Here is a 19,518-nt window from a genome sequence, read left to right on the forward strand (position 1 = left end):
ATTATCTCTCTACTAGGTGTGAGAATACTTTGGAACATATTTACAAAATTAAAATCACTTGGAGATGATTTGCTGATGTCTTTTATGTCCAACAATTTGGGGAGCCAAATACAAATCACTGCCACTTGGGGAACCCTGACCTACATGCTTCAAGCAGACCACCTTGGTCTCTGTGCCCAAGAATGCTAAGGTAACCTGTCTAAATGACTTATCGCCTCGTAGCACTCACATCTACAGCCATGAAATGCTTTGAAAGGCAGGTCATGGCTCACATCAACACCATCCTCCCAGACACCCTGGACCCACTCCAATGATGCAGATTGCAGATGATGGTATTTCTGTTGCTCTCCACACGGCCCTTTTCCCACCTGGACAAGAGGAACACTGTTAGTGTACACATGTTGTTTATGAAGATTTGATTTGAGTCTTTGCCTGCCCTTGAACCGTCTAGGTATTTAGAAATGTTTATTCTTGTTGGCTTGCCTATATGACCTTTCAACTTGCGGGAGACCACCCTACCAAATGGCTCAAAGTAGCCAGTTCATGAAACCTAATTTGGTGGTGTTTTCTCCTACTGTTGTTCAAACAAAACAGTACGCAACAGCCTTTCGGCATCTTAGCTATAAAAGCAGGGTTAGCTAGCTAGCTGAAGAAAGTCAGGCTCTTTGGCTAATAATTGTGACGTTGTCGGGTTATGAGTAAAGTAGGCAATTTAACATGGGAGTATTGGGTGTACCCTATGGCTGTACCCCACTCTGGGTTGTGGTCACGTTAAGTCATGCCTCGCCGTGTGTATCTATATTATCGCTTCAATCCTACAGTAATTTATACCCCCAGCTATTTCAGCCTTTTCTTATTCTTTCTTCCAGATAATTACTGCTGTAGTAAATCAAAGTCTGCTATTCTCTCTTCTCCTCAGCAACAGGTATCTTCCCTCCTTTCTTCTTCTCTCCTTCTCTATTTTCTCCTCAGCAACAGGTACCTTCTCTCCTTTCTTCTTCTCTCCTTCTCTATTTTCTCCTCAGCAACAGGTACCTTCTCTCCTTTCTTCTTCTCTCCTTCTCTAGTTTCTCCCGAGCAACAGGTACCTTCCCTCCTTTCTTCTTCTCTCCTTCTCTATTTTTTCCTCAGCAACAGGTATCTTCCCTCCTTTCTTCTTCTCTCCTCTATTTTCTCCTCAGCAACAGGTACCTTCCCTCCTTTCTTCTTCTCTCCTTCTCTATTTTCTCCTCAGCAACAGGTACCTTCCCTCCTTTCTTCTTCTCTCCTTCTCTATTTTCTCCTCAGCAACAGGTACCTTCCCTCCTTTCTTCTTCTCTCCTTCTCTATTTTCTCCTCAGCAACAGGTACCTTCCCTCCTTTCTTCTTCTCTCCTTCTCTATTTTCTCCTCAGCAACAGGTACCTTCCCTCCTTTCTTCTTCTCTCCTTCTCTATTTTCTCCTCAGCAACAGGTACCTTCCCTCCTTTCTTCTTCTCTCCTTCTCTATTTTCTCCTCAGCAACAGGTACCTTCCCTCCTTTCTTCTTCTCTCCTTCTCTATTTTCTCCTCAGCAACAGGTACCTTCTCTCCTTTCTTCTTCTCTCCTCTATTTTCTCCTCAGCAACAGGTACCTTCTCTCCTTTCTTCTTCTCTCCTTCTCTATTTTTTCCTCAGCAACAGGTATCTTCTCTCCTTTCTTCTTCTCTCCTTCTCTATTTTCTCCTCAGCAACAGGTACCTTCTCTCCTTTCTTCTTCTCTCCTTTCTATTGTTTCCTCAGCCACAGCTACCTTCCCTCCTTTTTCTTCTCTCCTTCTCTCCTATTTCTGTATATCCTCCTTTCTTCAGCTGTACCTACCCTCCTCGTTTTTCTCGTTACCCTGTTAGGTCATCCACTATCTCTCCTTTCTTTAACCCGTTCTTCTCCCTTCTCCTTTCCTACTTCCTATTTCTCCCCATCCAAAACCAGGAAAAGGCTGTGCCTGTCCTCTGTAGATCCTCTTAAGCTGCCTACACCCTACACACCACTTAAAGGGATACTTTGGGATTTGGGCAATTAAGTCCTTTTATCTCCTTCCCCAGAGTCAGATGAAGCCCTTTATCTCCTTCCCCAGAGTCAGATGAAGCCCTTTATCTCCTTCCCCAGAGTCATATGAATCCCTTTATCTCCTTCCCCAGAGTCAGATGAAGCCCTTTATCTCCTTCCCCAGAGTCATATGAATCCCTTTATCTCCTTCCCCAGAGTCAGATGAAGCCCTTTATCTTCTTCCCCAGAGTCAGATGAATCCCTTTATCTCCTTCCCCAGAGTCAGATGAAGCCCTTTATCTCCTGCCCCAGAGTCAGATGAAGTCCTTTATCTCCTTCCCCAGAGTCAGATGAATCCCTTTATCTCCTTCCCCAGAGTCAGATGAAGCCCTTTATCTCCTGCCCCAGAGTCAGATGAAGTCCTTTATCTCCTTCCCCAGAGTCAGATGAATCCCTTTATCTCCTGCCCCAGAGTCAGATGAAGCCCTTTATCTCCTGCCCCAGAGTCAGATGAAGTCCTTTATCTCCTTCCCCAGAGTCAGATGAATCCCTTTATCTCCTTCCCCAGAGTCAGATGAAGCCCTTTATCTCCTTCCCCAGAGTCAGATGAATCCCTTTATCTCCTTCCCCAGAGTCAGATGAATCCCTTTATCTCCTTCCCCAGAGTCAGATGAAGCCCTTTATCTCCTTCCCCAGAATCAGATGAATCCCTTTATCTCCTTCCCCAGAGTCAGATGAATCCCTTTATCTCCTTCCCCAGAGTCAGATGAATCCCTTTATCTCCTTCCCCAGAGTCAGATGAACTTGTGGATACCATTTTCATGTCTCTGCGTCTAGTATGAAGGAAGGGAGGACAGGAGGTAGGACGGTAGGACGAAGGTAGGACAAAAGGAAGGGGGCAGTCCCCCTCCTAACATACTTATTCTATATTGGAGAGAGGCAGGAAAGTCAAAAGCTCTGTGTTAGAAGTGGGACAGATTCCAACACACACCGATATGTGCTCTGAAGGCAGCAACGCTAACAGCTAAATCACTCCAGGCCTCTCAGGCCACGAAGGGTGCATTTGGAAAGAATCCCCATCAGCCTCTAGAGTGTTAGTGTCTGTGGAGAATAAGGGGCCTGTGATTGGTCTCAGGTGGCTGGGGTGGCGGAGGGTCTAGTGTGGGGGTGACTGGGTAAGGGGTGGCGTGGAGATGGGGCACCTGGGTAGTAAACTAAGTGGTGAGCTGGTCCTGAAGCAGCTGTTCCAAGGGGGGTGGAGCATGCTGTGGGACCACCGCACCTGAGCCAGATAGAACTGGGCTGACTGCGTATCCCAGGGGGCCATGGGGCAGCTGTCTCTCCTCACCGCCGCTGCACCAACCTGTAGCGGTTATGCTGTTGCTGCTCTCGCCACTCTCGGCTATTTCAGCTCACACGGTCTCGAGGGAAATCACGCCGCTGGCTACCAGACAATATTTTATTGGGCCTCACTAGTTCTACAGATTCTAGGAGTCTAGGTCTGAGATTGTATTGTACTCCTGGTCCAGGAAGGAAATGCCAATTGACTGAGAATGGAAGTGGAGCTCTATATAAACAGAGGCTTTGGTTCCCCCCGACCCATAGGGAGTATATTGATTCAATAGAAGCAAGCGTCCCATCTGCTGTGGCTGTTGCTCAATGTCAACTCATTTAGACACATCCTTTTTGTTTTGCTATTCGTTTTGTCTTCTGAATCTTGTGGAATTTTGTCCATTCTCAACAAGTGTATCATGTAGGCTACAGAACACACTTACTGTCTGTCTGCCAAGTAGCATTATAATTCTCTTAGTGAGAATGACCCTGTCTGTGTCCCAAATGGGCCCTGATCAAAAGTAATGCACTATCTAGGGAATAGGGTTCCATTTGGTAAGGGAAATGGGAAATGGAAAACCTAGTCAGTTGCACAGCTGAATGCATTCAACCGAAATATGTTTTCCGCATTTAACCCAACCCGTCTGAATCAGAGAGGTGTGGGAAGCGGACCCTATGTTGTAAACAGTATTGAAAAGCTTATGGATTTACATTTTTTCACAGCTTTTTGCCAATCTGTGTATGTTTGCCGGGATGTACAAAATATTAAGGACACATACTCTTTCCATGACAGACTGACCAGGCGAATCCAGGTGAAAGCTATGATCCCTTATTGATGTCACCTGTTAAATCCACTTCAATCAGCGTAGATGAAGGAGAGGAGACAGGTTAAAGATGGATTTTTAAGCCTTGAGACAATTGAGACATGGATTGTGTATGTGTGTGCCATACAGAGGATGAAGGGGAAGAAAAAATATTTAACTGCCTTTGAACGGGGTATGGTAGTAGGTCCTAGGCGCACTGGTTTGTGTCAAGAACTGCAATGCTGCTGGGTTTTTCCCCAAATGTATCAAGAATGGTCCACCACCCAAAGGACATCCAGCCAACTTGATACAACAGTGGGAAGCATTGGAGACAACATGCGCCACCATCCCTGTGGAAAGCTTTCAACAACTTGTAGAGTCTATGTCCCGGAGAATGGAGGCTGTTCTGGGGGCAAAAGGGTGTGCAACTCAGTATTAGGAAGCTGTTCTTAATGTTTTGTCCTCTCAGTGTATGGCGTTGTATTGCTGAAAATGACATCTGCTGTATGGAGAGCAGCTACAGATGGCTATCTCACTTTGATTGTACAGTTGAAGTCGGAAGTTTACATACACTTAGGTTGGAGTCATTAAAACTCGTTTTTCAACCACTCCACAAATTTCTTGTTAACAAACTATAGTTTTGGCAAGTCAGTTAGGACATCTACTTTGTGCATGACAAAAGTCATTTTTCCAACAATTGTTTGCAGACAGATTATTTCAGTTATAATTCACTGTATGACAATTCCAGTCGGTCAGAAGTTTACATACACTAAGTTGACTGTGCCTTTAAACAGCTTGGAAAATTCAAGAAAATGATGTCATGGCTTTAGAAGCTTCTGATGGGCTAATTGACATCATTTGAGTCAATTGGAGGTGTACCGTTATGTCTTTCTGTATTTCATTCACTCATTTTGCTTAGGGGAAAGATTTTTTTGAAATCCATTAAGCTCATGATAATTCTACCTAATATATAATAACATGACATAATACAGCACCACTGCTTCTGAATTACCATGCAAACTGTATTGATCTAGTAATTGGAGCTAATAGTGTAAATGTTCTATTGGTGAAATGGAATGCAGCCTAGACTATGCTAATTATAACATTTGAGGGAGGTAATGTTGAAGGAACTACAACTATGTTAATCACAAAACCGAATAAACAATTCTGTTAAAAGTCTGGACATAAATGCAACAGCAATCTCTAAGTAAGTGGTAGGGAACTTTGGAGTTTGAATTTAGAATAGAAAAAATGTAACTTTATTGAGGTTCTTGCCTCGCTGACAGTGATTAACACCCTTTCCCCACACACTGAAGGACACAGCCACAGTGCCTCTCTCATTTGCATAACCCTGACAACAGGCAAACAGCGGGAGGCATTACCATATGGAGAGAGAGAGAGAGAGATTACAAAGATGGACGATGTGTGTTCTTCCCCGCTCCCATAGACAACCTGAGGTTTTGATCTGTGATTAAAGGTGAATTCAATTCCCAGTGCTAAACATCCCTGTGGTATAGCTTGGTGCTGCAAAAGAGGAGTTCAAAGAATAGATGTTAGATAATCGATGTTAGGTGAACTGTCTGATTAAAACCAGCAAATAGATAATAGATGTCAGATGAACTCTCTGATTAAAACCAACAAATAGATGTTAGATGAACTGTCTGATTAAAACCAACAAATAGATGTTAGATGAACTGTCTGATTAAAACCAACACATAGATGTTAGGTGAACTGTCTGATTAAAACCAACACATAGATGTTAGGTGAACTGTCTGATTAAAACCAACAAATAGATAATAGATGTTAGATGAACTGTCTGATTAAAACCAACAAATAGATAATAGATGTTAGATGAACTGTCTGATTAAAACCAACAAATAGATAATAGATGTTAGGTGAACTGTCTGATTAAAACCAACAAATAGATAATAGATGTTAGATGAACTGTCTGATTAAAACCAACACATAGATAATAGATGTTAGGTGAACTGTCTGATTAAAACCAACACATAGATAATAGATGTTAGGTGAACTGTTGTTAGGTGAACTGTTGTTAGGTGAACTGTCTGATTAAAACCAACACATAGATAATAGATGTTAGGTGAACTGTCTGATTTAAAACCAACAAATAGACAATAGATGTTAGGTGAACTGTCTGATTTAAAACCAACAAATAGACAATAGATGTTAGGTGAACTGTCTGATTTAAAACCAACAAATAGACAATAGATGTTAGGTGAACTGTCTGATTTAAAACCCAACAAATAGACAATAGATGTTAGGTGAACTGTCTGATTAAAAACTAACAAATAGATGTTAGGTGAACTGTCTGAATATAAATCAACAAATAGATAATAGTTGTTAGGTGAACTGTTGTTAGGTGAACTGTTGTTAGGTGAACTGTTGTTAGGTGAACTATTGTTAGGTGAACTATTGTTAGGTGAACTGTTGTTAGGTGAACTATTGTTAGGTGAACTGTTGTTAGGTGAACTGTCTGAATATAAATCAACAAATAGACAATAGATGTTAGGTGAACTGTTGTTAGGTGAACTGTTGTTAGGTGAACTGTTGTTAGGTGAACTGTTGTTAGGTGAACTGTCTGAATATAAATCAACAAATAGACAATAGATGTTAGGTGAACTGTTGTTAGGTGAACTGTTGTTAGGTGAACTATTGTTAGGTGAACTGTTGTTAGGTGAACTGTCTGAATATAAATCAACAAATAGACAATAGATGTTAGGTGAACTGTTGTTAGGTGAACCGTTTGATAAGAAAATATAACAAATCAACATAAACTGGTCAGCTAGTGTCAGCTTCACTTCCTGTGATCCCTAAGGACAGTATTTGTATTTATTAGGGATCCCGATTAGCCATGGAAGCAGCTACTCTTTGGGACAAAATAGAGAGAGAGGGAACTTGGCTAGAAGAAGAGGTTCAACAAAACATATGGGACTGAATCCTACTTGAGGCACACGCTTGAATCCAAAATAAGGATTTGGCCCAGATGAACCATTCAGGATTACCCCATTCTAGAGCTGGGCGTAAGGCAGAAACAATCATATCGCAATAAATTGCTTGAATTAATGTGATAACAATAAATAGAAGGATATGTTAATAACATTGTTTTTTTATTTTTTTATTATCCTTTAAACTACTACTAGCTAGTTTGATGGTTGTAGCCCTCAATTGTCTCATTAATAATCACATTTCATTTCAAACTTCACACATTTCTCTAATTATTTTAATGAACGATGTAAGCAAAATGCCTGCGATGTGATCATGGTTGATGTCTATCATTTTTGGTTTATCATTCCATTTCTACTCCAGTCTGTCTACACAGCGAGTTTCATCAGCATTTCACAAGTGATGAGCATTTTCTAATTTGAACTCTGCATGTGCACTTGGCCTGTTGTTTCTTGCATAAATTTTAATATAATTATGTTTGTGTGACTTGTCAACTCTCCAAAACAGGCTCTTATTACTATTTGAAGCCCAGCTTCTCAAATCAAACTACATCACAGTAGACCTTAATATTCATTTAATGTCAGGCATTCGTCAGGACACCCTTTTTTTCAGAAGATGATTTAATTACAAGGTCTACTTTCTCCACTCAGCAGCTGCTGCCACTTCAAGCCCCAGGAATGCTCTCTCGCATTAATCAGTGCCTCCCAGGCCTGTAAAACTATCTGAATCGCAGTTAGAAATAAAACTCTCTGTAAAGTATCAAAGTTTCTGTCATCACTTCCAGCTTCATATGAGACGGCGACATTCCTTAATAAATTCCTCTTCACATCCTCATCAATCATACTCATCAGACTGGCAGTGATATCACCATAGAAATAGAATCACTAGAACAGACCTACTTCCTGCTTTCCTCCTATGGGCAAAGATTGTGGATATTGAAGATGATGTACAGACCACGTTTTCCATTTAGAAAAATGGCCACAGTTCTGTTCTACTTCACCCTTAGACCCGTTGACGTATATGGATAGGGCTAAGTAGAAATGTTTCTTTTTTTCATTTTTTTCCCCCTAAGAGGTGGATCAGCTTAATATTGCGAAAAGAATGTTGCTTCCATCAATGTAATTGCCTGCATCATTTCCAATCCCCCATTTATTTTTTGGGTAAATATATATCCATATACATACTCACATGCATACATATACACATATATACATACACATACCTACAGTGGGGCAAAACAGTATTTAGTCAGCCACCAATTGTGCAAGTTCTCCCACTTAAAAAGATGAGAGAGGCCTGTCATTTTCATCATTGGTACACTTCAACTATGACAGAAAAAATGAGATGAAAAAAATGGGGTTGAGATCTGGAGACTGGCTAGACCACTACAGGACCTTGAAATGCTTCTCACGAAGCCACTCCTTCATTGCCCGGGCGGTGTGTTTGGGATCATTGTCATGCTGAAAGACCCAGCCACGTTTCATCTTCAATGCCCTTGCTGATGGAAGGAGGTTTTCACTCAAAATCTCACGATACATGGCCCCATTCATTCTTTCCTTTACACGGATCAGTCGTCCTGGTCCCTTTGCAGAAAAACAACCCCAAAGCATGATGTTTCCACCCCCATGCTTCACAGTAGGTATGGTGTTCTTTGGATGCAACTCAGCAGTCTTTGTCCTCCAAACACGACGAGTTGAGTTTTTACTGAAAAGTTATATTTTGGTTTCATCTGACCATATGACATTCTCCCAATCTTCTTCTGGATCATCCAAATGCTCTCTAGCAAACTTCAGACGGGCCTGGACATGTACTGGCTTAAGCAGGGGGACACGTCTGACACTGCAGGATTTGAGTCCCTGGCGGCGTAGTGTGTTACTGATGGTAGGCTTTGTTACTTTGGTCCCAGCTCTCTGCAGGTCATTCACTAGGTCCCCCCGTGTGGTTCTGAGATTTTTGCTCACCGTTCTTGTGATAATTTTGACCCCACGGGGTGAGATCTTGCGTGGAGCCCCAGATCGAGGGAGATTATCAGTGGTCTTGCATGTCTTCCATTTCCTAATAATTGCTCCCACAGTTGATTTCTTCAAACCAAGCTACTTACCTATTGCAGATTCAGTCTTCCCAGCCTGGTGCAAGTCTACAATTTTGTTTCTGGTGTCCTTTGACAGCTCTTTGGTCTTGGCCATAGTGGAGTTTGGAGTGCGACTGTTTGAGGTTGTAGACAGGTGTCTTTTATACTGATAACAAGTTCAAACAGGTTCCATTAATACAGGTAACGAGTGGAGGACAGAGGAGCCTCTTAAAGAAGAAGTTACAGGTCTGTGAGAGCCAGAAATCTTGCTTGTTTGTAGGTGACCAAATACTTATTTTCCACCATATTTTGCAAATAAATTCATTAGTGTACCTATGATGAAAATGACAGGCCTCTCTCATCTTTTTAAGTGGGAGAACTTGCACAATTGGTGGCTGACTAAATACTTTTTTGCCCCACCGTACATACACACATGCATACATATACACATGTATACATACACATACCTATATAGACATACATGTTTTAGAATATACCTTTTTTATTCCCCGCAAGCTCTACCACCCTTCCCCCAATTGGAGTAAACTAATAAACAATATCACTTAGGCTTCTCCTTCAGTTTATACATCTTTTACACATTTTACAGACACAATATATTCTACAATAGTTATATTTTGTTTGTTTTTAGTCCTTCCTCTATTTCTGATGTCATTTGTTTTACATTTGTTATCTTGTTATTAGTCCCACCCTTCAGCTCCATTCAACCCCTCCCATTTATCTCTCAACATCATCCATTTTGGATTTCTATTGGCCATATATTTTTCAACTGTGCCGTGATGCTTCACAAACGGATTGAACCTTTCTATTCTCATAGCTTCTACACATTGTAAATTAAAAATAAACATTTTTGATAAAATAATTATTATATTATTAATTGATTAACTATGACTTTTCATACAGGTATTTTCCTTTCCATGGTAGCAAGATCTTATTTATTTTTGTTAACTTTCTATACAAATGTATTGCAGTGAGATCATTTCTTTCTTTTGGGATTTGTATACCGATTATGTCCACATCTCCGTCAGACCATTTAATTGATAAACTACATGGTAATGTCAAATTAGCATGTTTTAATGATCCAATATGTAATATTACATAATCAACCAAATTTGGTTTTAATCCGGAGAGTATAGCAAAGGTATCTAGATCCTCTATGAGGCTGTGGAGAGATTCTAATTGTGGTTTTAATCCGGAGAGTATAGCAAAGGTATCTAGATCATCTATGAGGCCGAGATTCTAATTGTGGTTTTAATAGAAAAGATTCATCATCAGCGTACAATGACACCTTAGTTTTTAAGCCACGGATTTCTAATCCCTTAATATTATTGTTTGATCTAATTTTAACAGCTAACATTTCGATGGCAATAATAAATAGATATGCCGATAGTGGACAACCTTGTTTTACTCCTCTAGATAGTTTAAAACGTTCTGAGATGTAGCCATTATTTACTATTTTACACCTAGGGTTACTATACATAATTTTAACCCATTTTATAAGAGATTCCCCAAAATATTAAATATTCCCTGTAAATATTCTAGGTATTTATATATAAACTCCAGTCGAACTTTATCAAAAGCCTTTTCAAAATCAGCTATGAAATCCAGGCCTGGTGTCCCCGATATTTCATAGTATTCTATTGTTTCCAGTACTTGTCTTATTATATTATCTCAAATGTATCGTCCATGTAAAAAACCTGTCTGATTAGGATGAATAATATCTGACAATACTTTTTTAATTCTATGCGCCAAGACCACGTTTTCCATTTTTTTAAATGGCCACAGTTCCAGTCTACTTAACCCTTAGACTCGTGGGAATTGGCGTATATGGATACGGCTAAATTTAAATGTTTCTTACAGAAGAAATATGAAAAGCATACGTATAAGCAAGGTAGCAAATGAAAGGGAACTGTTTGGAGATGGGAAAATTGGAAAATGATTAGACCAACGTTGAGTACACAACAGTTGACCAGACACAAGACTGAATCCAAACATTACACTTGATTTTATGTGCGTTTTACATTTACTGTACTTGTCACCGCATTTGTTGATATAGAAATCAGAAAATACTCTGGATACATTCAGTAACATGATACGAATATTCCTGGAAAACGTTGGGTACGTGCAACATAAGACAGAAAAATGACAAGGGTTTAAGTGACCACACACCTCTCCAAAGTGTACACAGTTCCTAAGTAATTTCAATGCACTTTAATGACTCAAAGAACAGTGTTCAACTATAATGTGCTTTTTTGAGCTCTCCTAGCTGTGCCGTTGAGAAACTAGAGCAAGCACACTTCTAGTTGTTTTGTTTGGAACACAACCCTGCATCCCCGCCATCTCACAATTACTGTTGTTGTTTAAGCAAACCAAAAACATCCTATTATAAATCACAATCTGGGTCAGGTGGGCATCATTTGAAAGCTTGTTCTATTTCCAACATGACTAGCTAAATGATAAAATATGGTCTTACAGTGTTAGGCTTTCACAGGGCAATTCAGAGAAACCAATTGTAATGTTTGGAGCGCATAGAAAGGAGTCATGAGAGCATTCAGGTGCGTGTTCCACGGCGAATGATCTTCACAATAGACAAACATCGGCTCATTCTGTTCAGAACAGCCCAAGGTATGACATCATGTCATCTTGTAACTGTACATCAGACATAATGACCATAAACGTTGACTGTATATGAGTTTTATGATATGGAAATGAGGTGAGGAAATGAGGTGAGGAAATGAGGTGAGGTGCACATTTGGCTTGCTTGTATGACATGTATACATTCTGTATACATCTGGCCCTTCTTTGGACACTGTGTTAACAAACTTCAAAACTAGCTTCAACGCCATACAACACTCCTTCCGTGTCCTCCAACTGCTCTTAAATGTTAGTAAAACGAAATGCATGCTCTTCAACCGATCGCTGCCTGCACCTGCCTGCCCGACTAGCATCACTACTCTGGACGGTTCTGACTTAGAATATGTGGACAACTACAAATACCTAGGTGTCTGGTTAGACTGTAAACTCTCCTTCCAGACTCACATTAAGCATCTCCAATCCAAAGTTAAATCTACAATCGGCTTCCTATTTTGAAAACAAAGCCTCCTTCACTCATGCTGCCAAACATACCCTCGTAAAACTGACTATCCTACTGAGCCTTGACTTTGGTGATGTCATTTGCAAAATAGCCTCCAACACTCTACTCAGCAAATTGGATGCAGTCTATCACAGTGCCATCCGTTTTGTCAGCAAAGCCCCATATACTACCCACCACTGCGACCTGTATGCTCTCGTTGGCTGGTCCTCTCTACATATTCGTCGCCAAACCCACTGGCTCGAGGTCATCTATAAGTCTTTGCTAAGTAAAGCTCTGCCTTACCTCAGCTCATTGGTCACCATAGCAACACCCAACCGTAGCACGCGCTCCAGCAGGTATATCTCACTGGTCATCCCCAAAGCCAACACCTTCTTTGGCTGCCTTTCCTTCCAGTTCTCTGCTGCCAATGACTGGAACAAATTGAAAATATCACTGAAGTTGGAGATTTATAGCTCACTCACTAACTTTAAGCGTCAGCTGTTAGAGCAGCTTACCGATCGCTGCAGCTGTACACAGCCCATCTGTAAATAGCCCATCCAACCAACTACCTACCTCATCCCCATATTTGTTTTGGTTTTTCTGCTCTTTTGCACACTAGCATTTCTACTTGCACATCCTCATCTGCACATACATCACTCCAGTGTAAATTTCTAAATTGTAATTACTTCGCCACTATTGGCCTATTTATTGCCTCACCTCCTTACTTCATTTGCACACACTGTATATAGATCTTTCTATTGTGTAATTGACTGTAGGTTTGTTTATCCCATGTGTAACTCTGTGTTGTTGTTTGTGTTGCACTGCTTTGCTTTATCTTGGCCAGGTCACAGTTGTAAATGAGAACTTGCCAAATTTGTCTGATTCTCTGTAATAATGGTATGGGAATAATGCTGTATTTTATTTTGTAAAGTGGTTTCTTACATCAAACAAAACAACAACATTTTCAGTCACCTCCTTGTCTGAAGAACAAGTAGATACACAGGTTAATGTCAAGCCTTGCACGTGTTTTTTTTCAAAAGTCTCATGGAATTTATGCCTACAATTGAACACCACACATTGTCTGCTACTGTAGGCAGAATGATAGAACAGCTACTTCCATGTTAAAATGTTATGGGATGCATTTTCTCCATTGTTTTTGATAGTAGACCACTCTGGTAGGCCTACATTATGATCAAATAGCCACAGTAGCCTACTTGGCCACTGTTATAACTGTAACTTAAAGCGGGTACAGCCTCAGTGTTCACATTAAACGTGCACTGGAAATTTCACAACATTTCAGGTTTGCTAGGTAACATTGATTCCATGTCCACCTCCTCTCTCCCTCCCTACAGGCTCCACAGTTGGGGACCCTGATGGGAGTGTACCTCCCCTGTATCCAGAACATCTTCGGGGTGATCCTGTTCCTGCGGATGACCTGGATGGTGGGCATCGGAGGAGTCATTGGCTCCTTCATCATCGTCTTCATGTGTTGTTCTACTGTAAGTACCTGTGTTCAAATCTGGGACAACTGCATGTAATGAGACTGTGTTATTCATTGAGCTAAAGTCTAGTCAGTCTAAGCTCCTTTCTTCACATGTGTTCCTCTGTAAGTGTCTGTGTTACTGTACGTGTCTGTGTTACCGTAAATGTCTGTGTTCCTGTAAGTGTCTCTGTTCCACTGTAAGTGTCTGGCTCTATCCAGAATAGAAAGAGAAGTGGGAGGTCCCGGTGCACAACTGAGCAAGAGGACAAGTACATTAGAGTGTCGAGTTTGAGAAACAGATGCCTCACAAGTCCTCAACTGGCAGCTTCATTAAATAGTACCTGCAAAACACCAGACACCAGTCTCAAGGGATCTGAATACTTTCCGAATGCACTGTATATCTCACTAGGTCAGGATATGTAAACCTCCATATATCCACTTGTTCCAATATATCAATGATATTTGTGATTTCCTTAAGTGCATAAGGGTAATGATAGTTTATACTGTGAGTTCCTTTAAGGTCCATTGAGGGATTTAAAATTGTATTATAATCTCCCACCATAATAATAGAGTCTTGTATTGCTTCTAGGCTTGATAAATTATTAGATTACATTTTCAAAGAAGCGTGGATAGATCAGGACCGTATAGGTCAGGGATCATCAATTAGATTCAGCCGTTGGCCAATCTTTTCTTGAGCGGATGATCGGGGGGGGGGGCAGAATTTTTGACTGCAAATTGACCGCAAAAAGCCTTTACAGATAAAATATGTGACTAAAACATAATCATTTCAAACCTTAATTATATTTGGGTACATTGTCCTGTGTAGGGTGCCGTCTTTCGGATTGGACGTTAAAATGGGTGTCCCGACTCTCTGTGGTCATTCAAGTTTCCATGCCGCATAGCTAAATTCCCAACCTGGCCACATTCCATCATGGCCACCTAATCATCCCCCTCATTCCTAATTGGCATATATGACTCCTCACCTCTCCACCTGATAGCTGATGTGTGGTGAGTGTTCTGGCACAGAAATGGTCTCTGTGCATCACTGAGGTGGGTGCAGCTCATTGATGGTGGATGAGGTGAGTTTCCCACAATGCTTTGAGTACCTCAGTTGGTAGAAAAGTGCTATTTACACTACCATTCAAAACGTTTGGGGTCACTTGCAAATGTCCTTGTTATTGAAAGAAAAGCAACGTTTTTTTTGTCCATTAAAATAACATCAAATTGATCAGAAATGCAGTGTAGACATTGTTAATGTTGTAAATGACTATTGTAGCTGGAAACGGCTGATTTGTAATGGAATATCAACATAGGCGTACAGAGGCCCATTCTCAGCAACCATCACTCCAATGTCACGTTGTGTTAGCTAATCCAAGGTGATCATTTTAAAAGGCTATTTGATTATTAGAAAACCCTTTAGCACAGCTGAAAACTGTTGTCCTTATTAAATAAGCAATAAAACTGGCCTTCTTGAGACTAGTTGGAGCATCAGCATTTGTGGGATCAATTACAGGCTCAAAATTGCCAGAAACAAATAACTTTTTCCTGAAACTCGTCAGTCTATTCTTGTTCTGAGAAATGAAGGCTATTCTATGCGAGAGATTGCCAAGAAACTGAAGATCTCGTACAACGCTGTGTACTAGTCCATTCACAGATCAGTGCAAACTGTCTCTAACCAGAATAGAAAGAGGAGTGGGAGGCCCCAACTGAGCAAGAGGACAAGTACAATAGAGTGTCTAGTTTGAGAAACAGACGCCTCACAAGTCCTCAACTGGCAGCTTCATTAAATAGTACCTGCAAAACACCAGTCTCAACGTCAACAGTGAAGAGGCGACCCCCGGGATGCTGGCCTTCTAGGCAGAGTTCCTCTGTCCAGTGTCTGTGTTCTTTTGCCCATCTTAATATTTTATTTTTATTGGCCAGTCTGTGATATGGCTTTTTTTTTTGCAACTCTGCCTAGAAGGCCAGCATCCCGGAGTCGCCTCTTCACTGTTGACATTGAGACTGGTGTTTTACGGGTACAATCGTCATTCACAACATTAACAATGTCTACACTGTAGTGTATATCCAATCAATGATTATTAATGATTATTATTTGTATATGATCACGTCTCTATATTATGCATATGGGAATACATGGGAACAGATTTACAAAATGAAAATCACTTGGAACTTCATCTAAAATTATTGAATGAGTTTCCTGTTAACAATAGATATTATATTCCTTCTCTTTTAGTCAGGTAAATACTGATCTTTTTTTTCTCACCTGCTAAGCCATTACAATTATAACTGGCTATATTTATTTCACCATTTACCATAACGAGATTCAAGTTTCAATTCTATTTATCATAATATATGTTTGTAAACTTTCCATTAAAAAGTACCATAATGATTGAGTGTCCATATAGCTGTACCATGTTATTTGCACTGCTACTCAGTAAACCTCAAATTGTTCTCCACTATTCCATCTGCTAAAACCTCCCCCATCCCAAGTTGGATTGTTGTCCCAATGACTGGCAAACCACCCCTGTCTACCTGTATAAAAAAGATATATTCAGTACCAGTCAAAAGTTTGGACACCTACCCACCATTCAAGGGTTTTTCTTTATTTTTACTATTTTCTACAGATTTAGAATAATAGTGAAGACATCAAAACTATGAAATAACATATATGGAATCATGTAATAACCAAATAAGTGTTAAACAAATCCAAATGTATTTTATATTTAAGATTCTTCAAAGTAGCCACCCTTTACCTTGATGACGGCTTTGCACACTCTTGGCATTCTCTCAACCAGCTTCATGAATGCATTTCAATTAACAGGTGTGCCTTGTTAAAAGTTAATTTGTGAAAGGTGTGTTGGATCATTGTCCTGTTGAAAAAACAAATTATAGTCATAGCGCAAACCAGATGTGATGGTGTATCGCTTCAGAATGTTGTGGTAGCATTGCTGGTGAAATGTGCTTTGAATTCTAAATAAATCACAGACAGTGTCACCAGCAAAGCACTCCCACACCATCACACCTCCTCCTCCATGCTTCACGGTGGGAACCACACATGTGGAGATCACCATTCACCGACACTGCTTCTCAAAAAAACACGGCGGTTGGAACCAAAAATCTCAAATTTGGACTCATCAGACCAAAGGACAGATTTCCACCTGTCTATTGTCCATTGCTCGTGTTTCTTGGCCCAAGCAAGTCTCTTCTTCTTATTGGTGCCTTTTAGTAGTGGTTTATTTGCAGCAATTTGACCATAAATGCCTGATTTACAGTCTCCTCTAAACAGTTGATGCTGAGATGTGTCTGAACTCTGTGGAGCATTTATTTGGGCTGCAATCTGAGGTGCAGTTAACTAATGAACTAATATTAGTTACTGTTAGTGGGGTTGTATATTTGTTAGTGGGGTTGTGTATTTGTTACTGTTAGTGGGGTTGTGTGTTTGTTACTGTTAGTGGGGGTGTATATTTGTTAGTGGAGTTGTGTGTTTGTTATTGGGGTTGTGTGTTTGTTAGTGGGGTTGTGTGTTTGGTAGTGGGGTTGTGTATTTGTTACTGTTAGTGGGGTTGTGTGTTTGTTACTGTTAGTGGGGTTGTATATTTGTTAGTGGGGTTGTGTATTTGTTAGTGTGGTTGTGTATTTGTTACTGTTAGTGGGGTTGTATATTTGTTAGTGGGGTTGTGTGTTTGTTACTGTTAGTGGGGGTGTGTATTTGTTAGTGGGGTTGTGTGTTTGTTAGTGGGGTTGTGTGTTTGTTAGTGGGGGTGTGTATTTGTTAGTGGGGTTGTGTGTTTGTTAGTGGGGTTGTGTGTTTGTTAGTGGGGTTGTGTGTTTGTTAGTGGGGTTGTGTGTTTGTTAGTGGGGTTGTGTGTTTGTTAGTGGGGGTGTGTATTTGTTACTGTTAGTGGGGTTGTGTGTTTGTTACTGTTAGTGGGGGTGTATATTTGTTAGTGGAGTTGTGTGTTTGTTATTGGGGTTGTGTGTTTGTTAGTGGGGTTGTGTGTTTGGTAGTGGGGTTGTGTATTTGTTACTGTTAGTGGGGTTGTGTGTTTGTTACTGATAGTGGGGGTGTGTATTTGTTACTGTTAGTGGGGTTGTGTGTTTGTTATTGGGGTTGTGTGTTTGTTAGTGGGGTTGTGTGTTTGGTAGTGGGGTTGTGTATTTGTTACTGTTAGTGGGGTTGTGTGTTTGTTACTGTTAGTGGGGTTGTGTATTTGTTACTGTTAGTGGGGGTGTGTATTTGTTACTGTTAGTGGGGTTGTGTGTTTGTTACTGTTAGTGGGGGTGTATATTTGTTAGTGGAGTTGTGTGTTTGTTACTGTTAGTGGGGGTGTGTATTTGTTACTGTTAGTGGGGTTGTGTGTTTGTTACTGTTAGTGGGGGTGTGTATTTGTTAGTGGGGTTGTGTGTTTGTTACTGTTAGTGGGGTTGTATATTTGTTAGTAGGGTTGTGTGTTTGTTACTGTTAGTGGGGTTGTATATTTGTTAGTGGGGTTGTGTATTTGTTAGTGTGGTTGTGTATTTGTTACTGTTAGTGGGGTTGTATATTTGTTAGTGGGGTTGTGTATTTGTTAGTGGGGTTGTGTGTTTGGTAGTGGGGTTGTGTGTTTGTTACTGTTAGTGGGGTTGTGTGTTTGTTACTGTTAGTGGGGGTGTGTATTTGTTAGTGGGGTTGTGTGTTTGTTAGTGGGGTTGTGTGTTTGTTAGTGGGGGTGTGTATTTGTTAGTGGGGTTGTGTGTTTGGTAGTGGGGTTGTGTATTTGTTAGTGTGGTTGTGTATTTGTTACTGTTAGTGGGTTTGTGTATTTGTTAGTGGGGTTGTGTGTTTGTTACTGTTAGTGGGGTTGTATATTTGTTAGTAGGGTTGTGTGTTTGTTACTGTTAGTGGGGTTGTATATTTGTTAGTGGGGTTGTGTATTTGTTAGTGTGGTTGTGTATTTGTTACTGTTAGTGGGGTTGTATATTTGTTAGTGGGGTTGTGTGTTTGTTAGTGGGGTTGTGTGTTTGTTACTGTTAGTGGGGTTGTGTATTTGTTAGTGGGTTTGTGTATTTGTTAGTGGGGTTGTGTATTTGTTAGTGGGGTTGTGTGTTTGTTAGTGGGGTTGTGTATTTGTTAGTGGGGTTGTGTATTTGTTAGTGGGGTTGTGTATTTGATAATGTTAGTGGGGTTGTGTGTTTGTTAGTGGGGTTGTGTATTTGTTACTGTTGGTGAGGTTGTGTATTTGTTACTGTTGGTGAGGTTGTGTATTTGTTAGTGTTAGTGGGGTTGTGTTCATATATCGTTGCTCGTTTGTGATTCGGCATGCATCTATGTGTATTCGCTTAGCCTAGATTTTTCTCTGGGAGAGATATTTATAAATCAACCCCCTCAAATCCTTACCGTGGCTAACTTGCTTTCACACACACACACACACACACACACACACACACACACACACACACACACACACACACACACACACACACACACACACACACACACACACACACACACACACACACACACACACACACACACTCACACACATACATACACACATACAAACATGCACACGCACACATACAAACATCCACACACACACACACATACAAACATGCACACACACACATACAAACATGCACACACACACACACATGCACACACACACACACACACACACACACACACACACACATACAAACATGCACACACACACACACACATACAAACATGTTTTTGTTAACAATAATGTTGTTGATAGTGTGTTGTTGTTAACATACATGTTGTT

At 40.6% G+C, this 19,518-nt stretch overlaps 1 protein-coding gene across 1 annotated transcript in view; it reads left to right on the forward strand.

Moving 5' to 3' along the window:
• The window catches only part of slc12a5a (solute carrier family 12 member 5a), a 280,430-nt gene that overhangs the window by 204,668 nt on the left and 56,244 nt on the right, over positions 1-19,518 (forward strand). The window contains 1 exon segment of the mRNA XM_046339260.1: positions 13,620-13,766. Within this exon segment, the coding sequence (XP_046195216.1) occupies positions 13,620-13,766 (147 nt within the window).

Source organism: Oncorhynchus gorbuscha, linkage group LG03 (genome assembly GCF_021184085.1).
Source record: "Oncorhynchus gorbuscha isolate QuinsamMale2020 ecotype Even-year linkage group LG03, OgorEven_v1.0, whole genome shotgun sequence".
In the NCBI taxonomy this organism is placed as follows: Eukaryota; Metazoa; Chordata; class Actinopteri; order Salmoniformes; family Salmonidae; genus Oncorhynchus; species Oncorhynchus gorbuscha.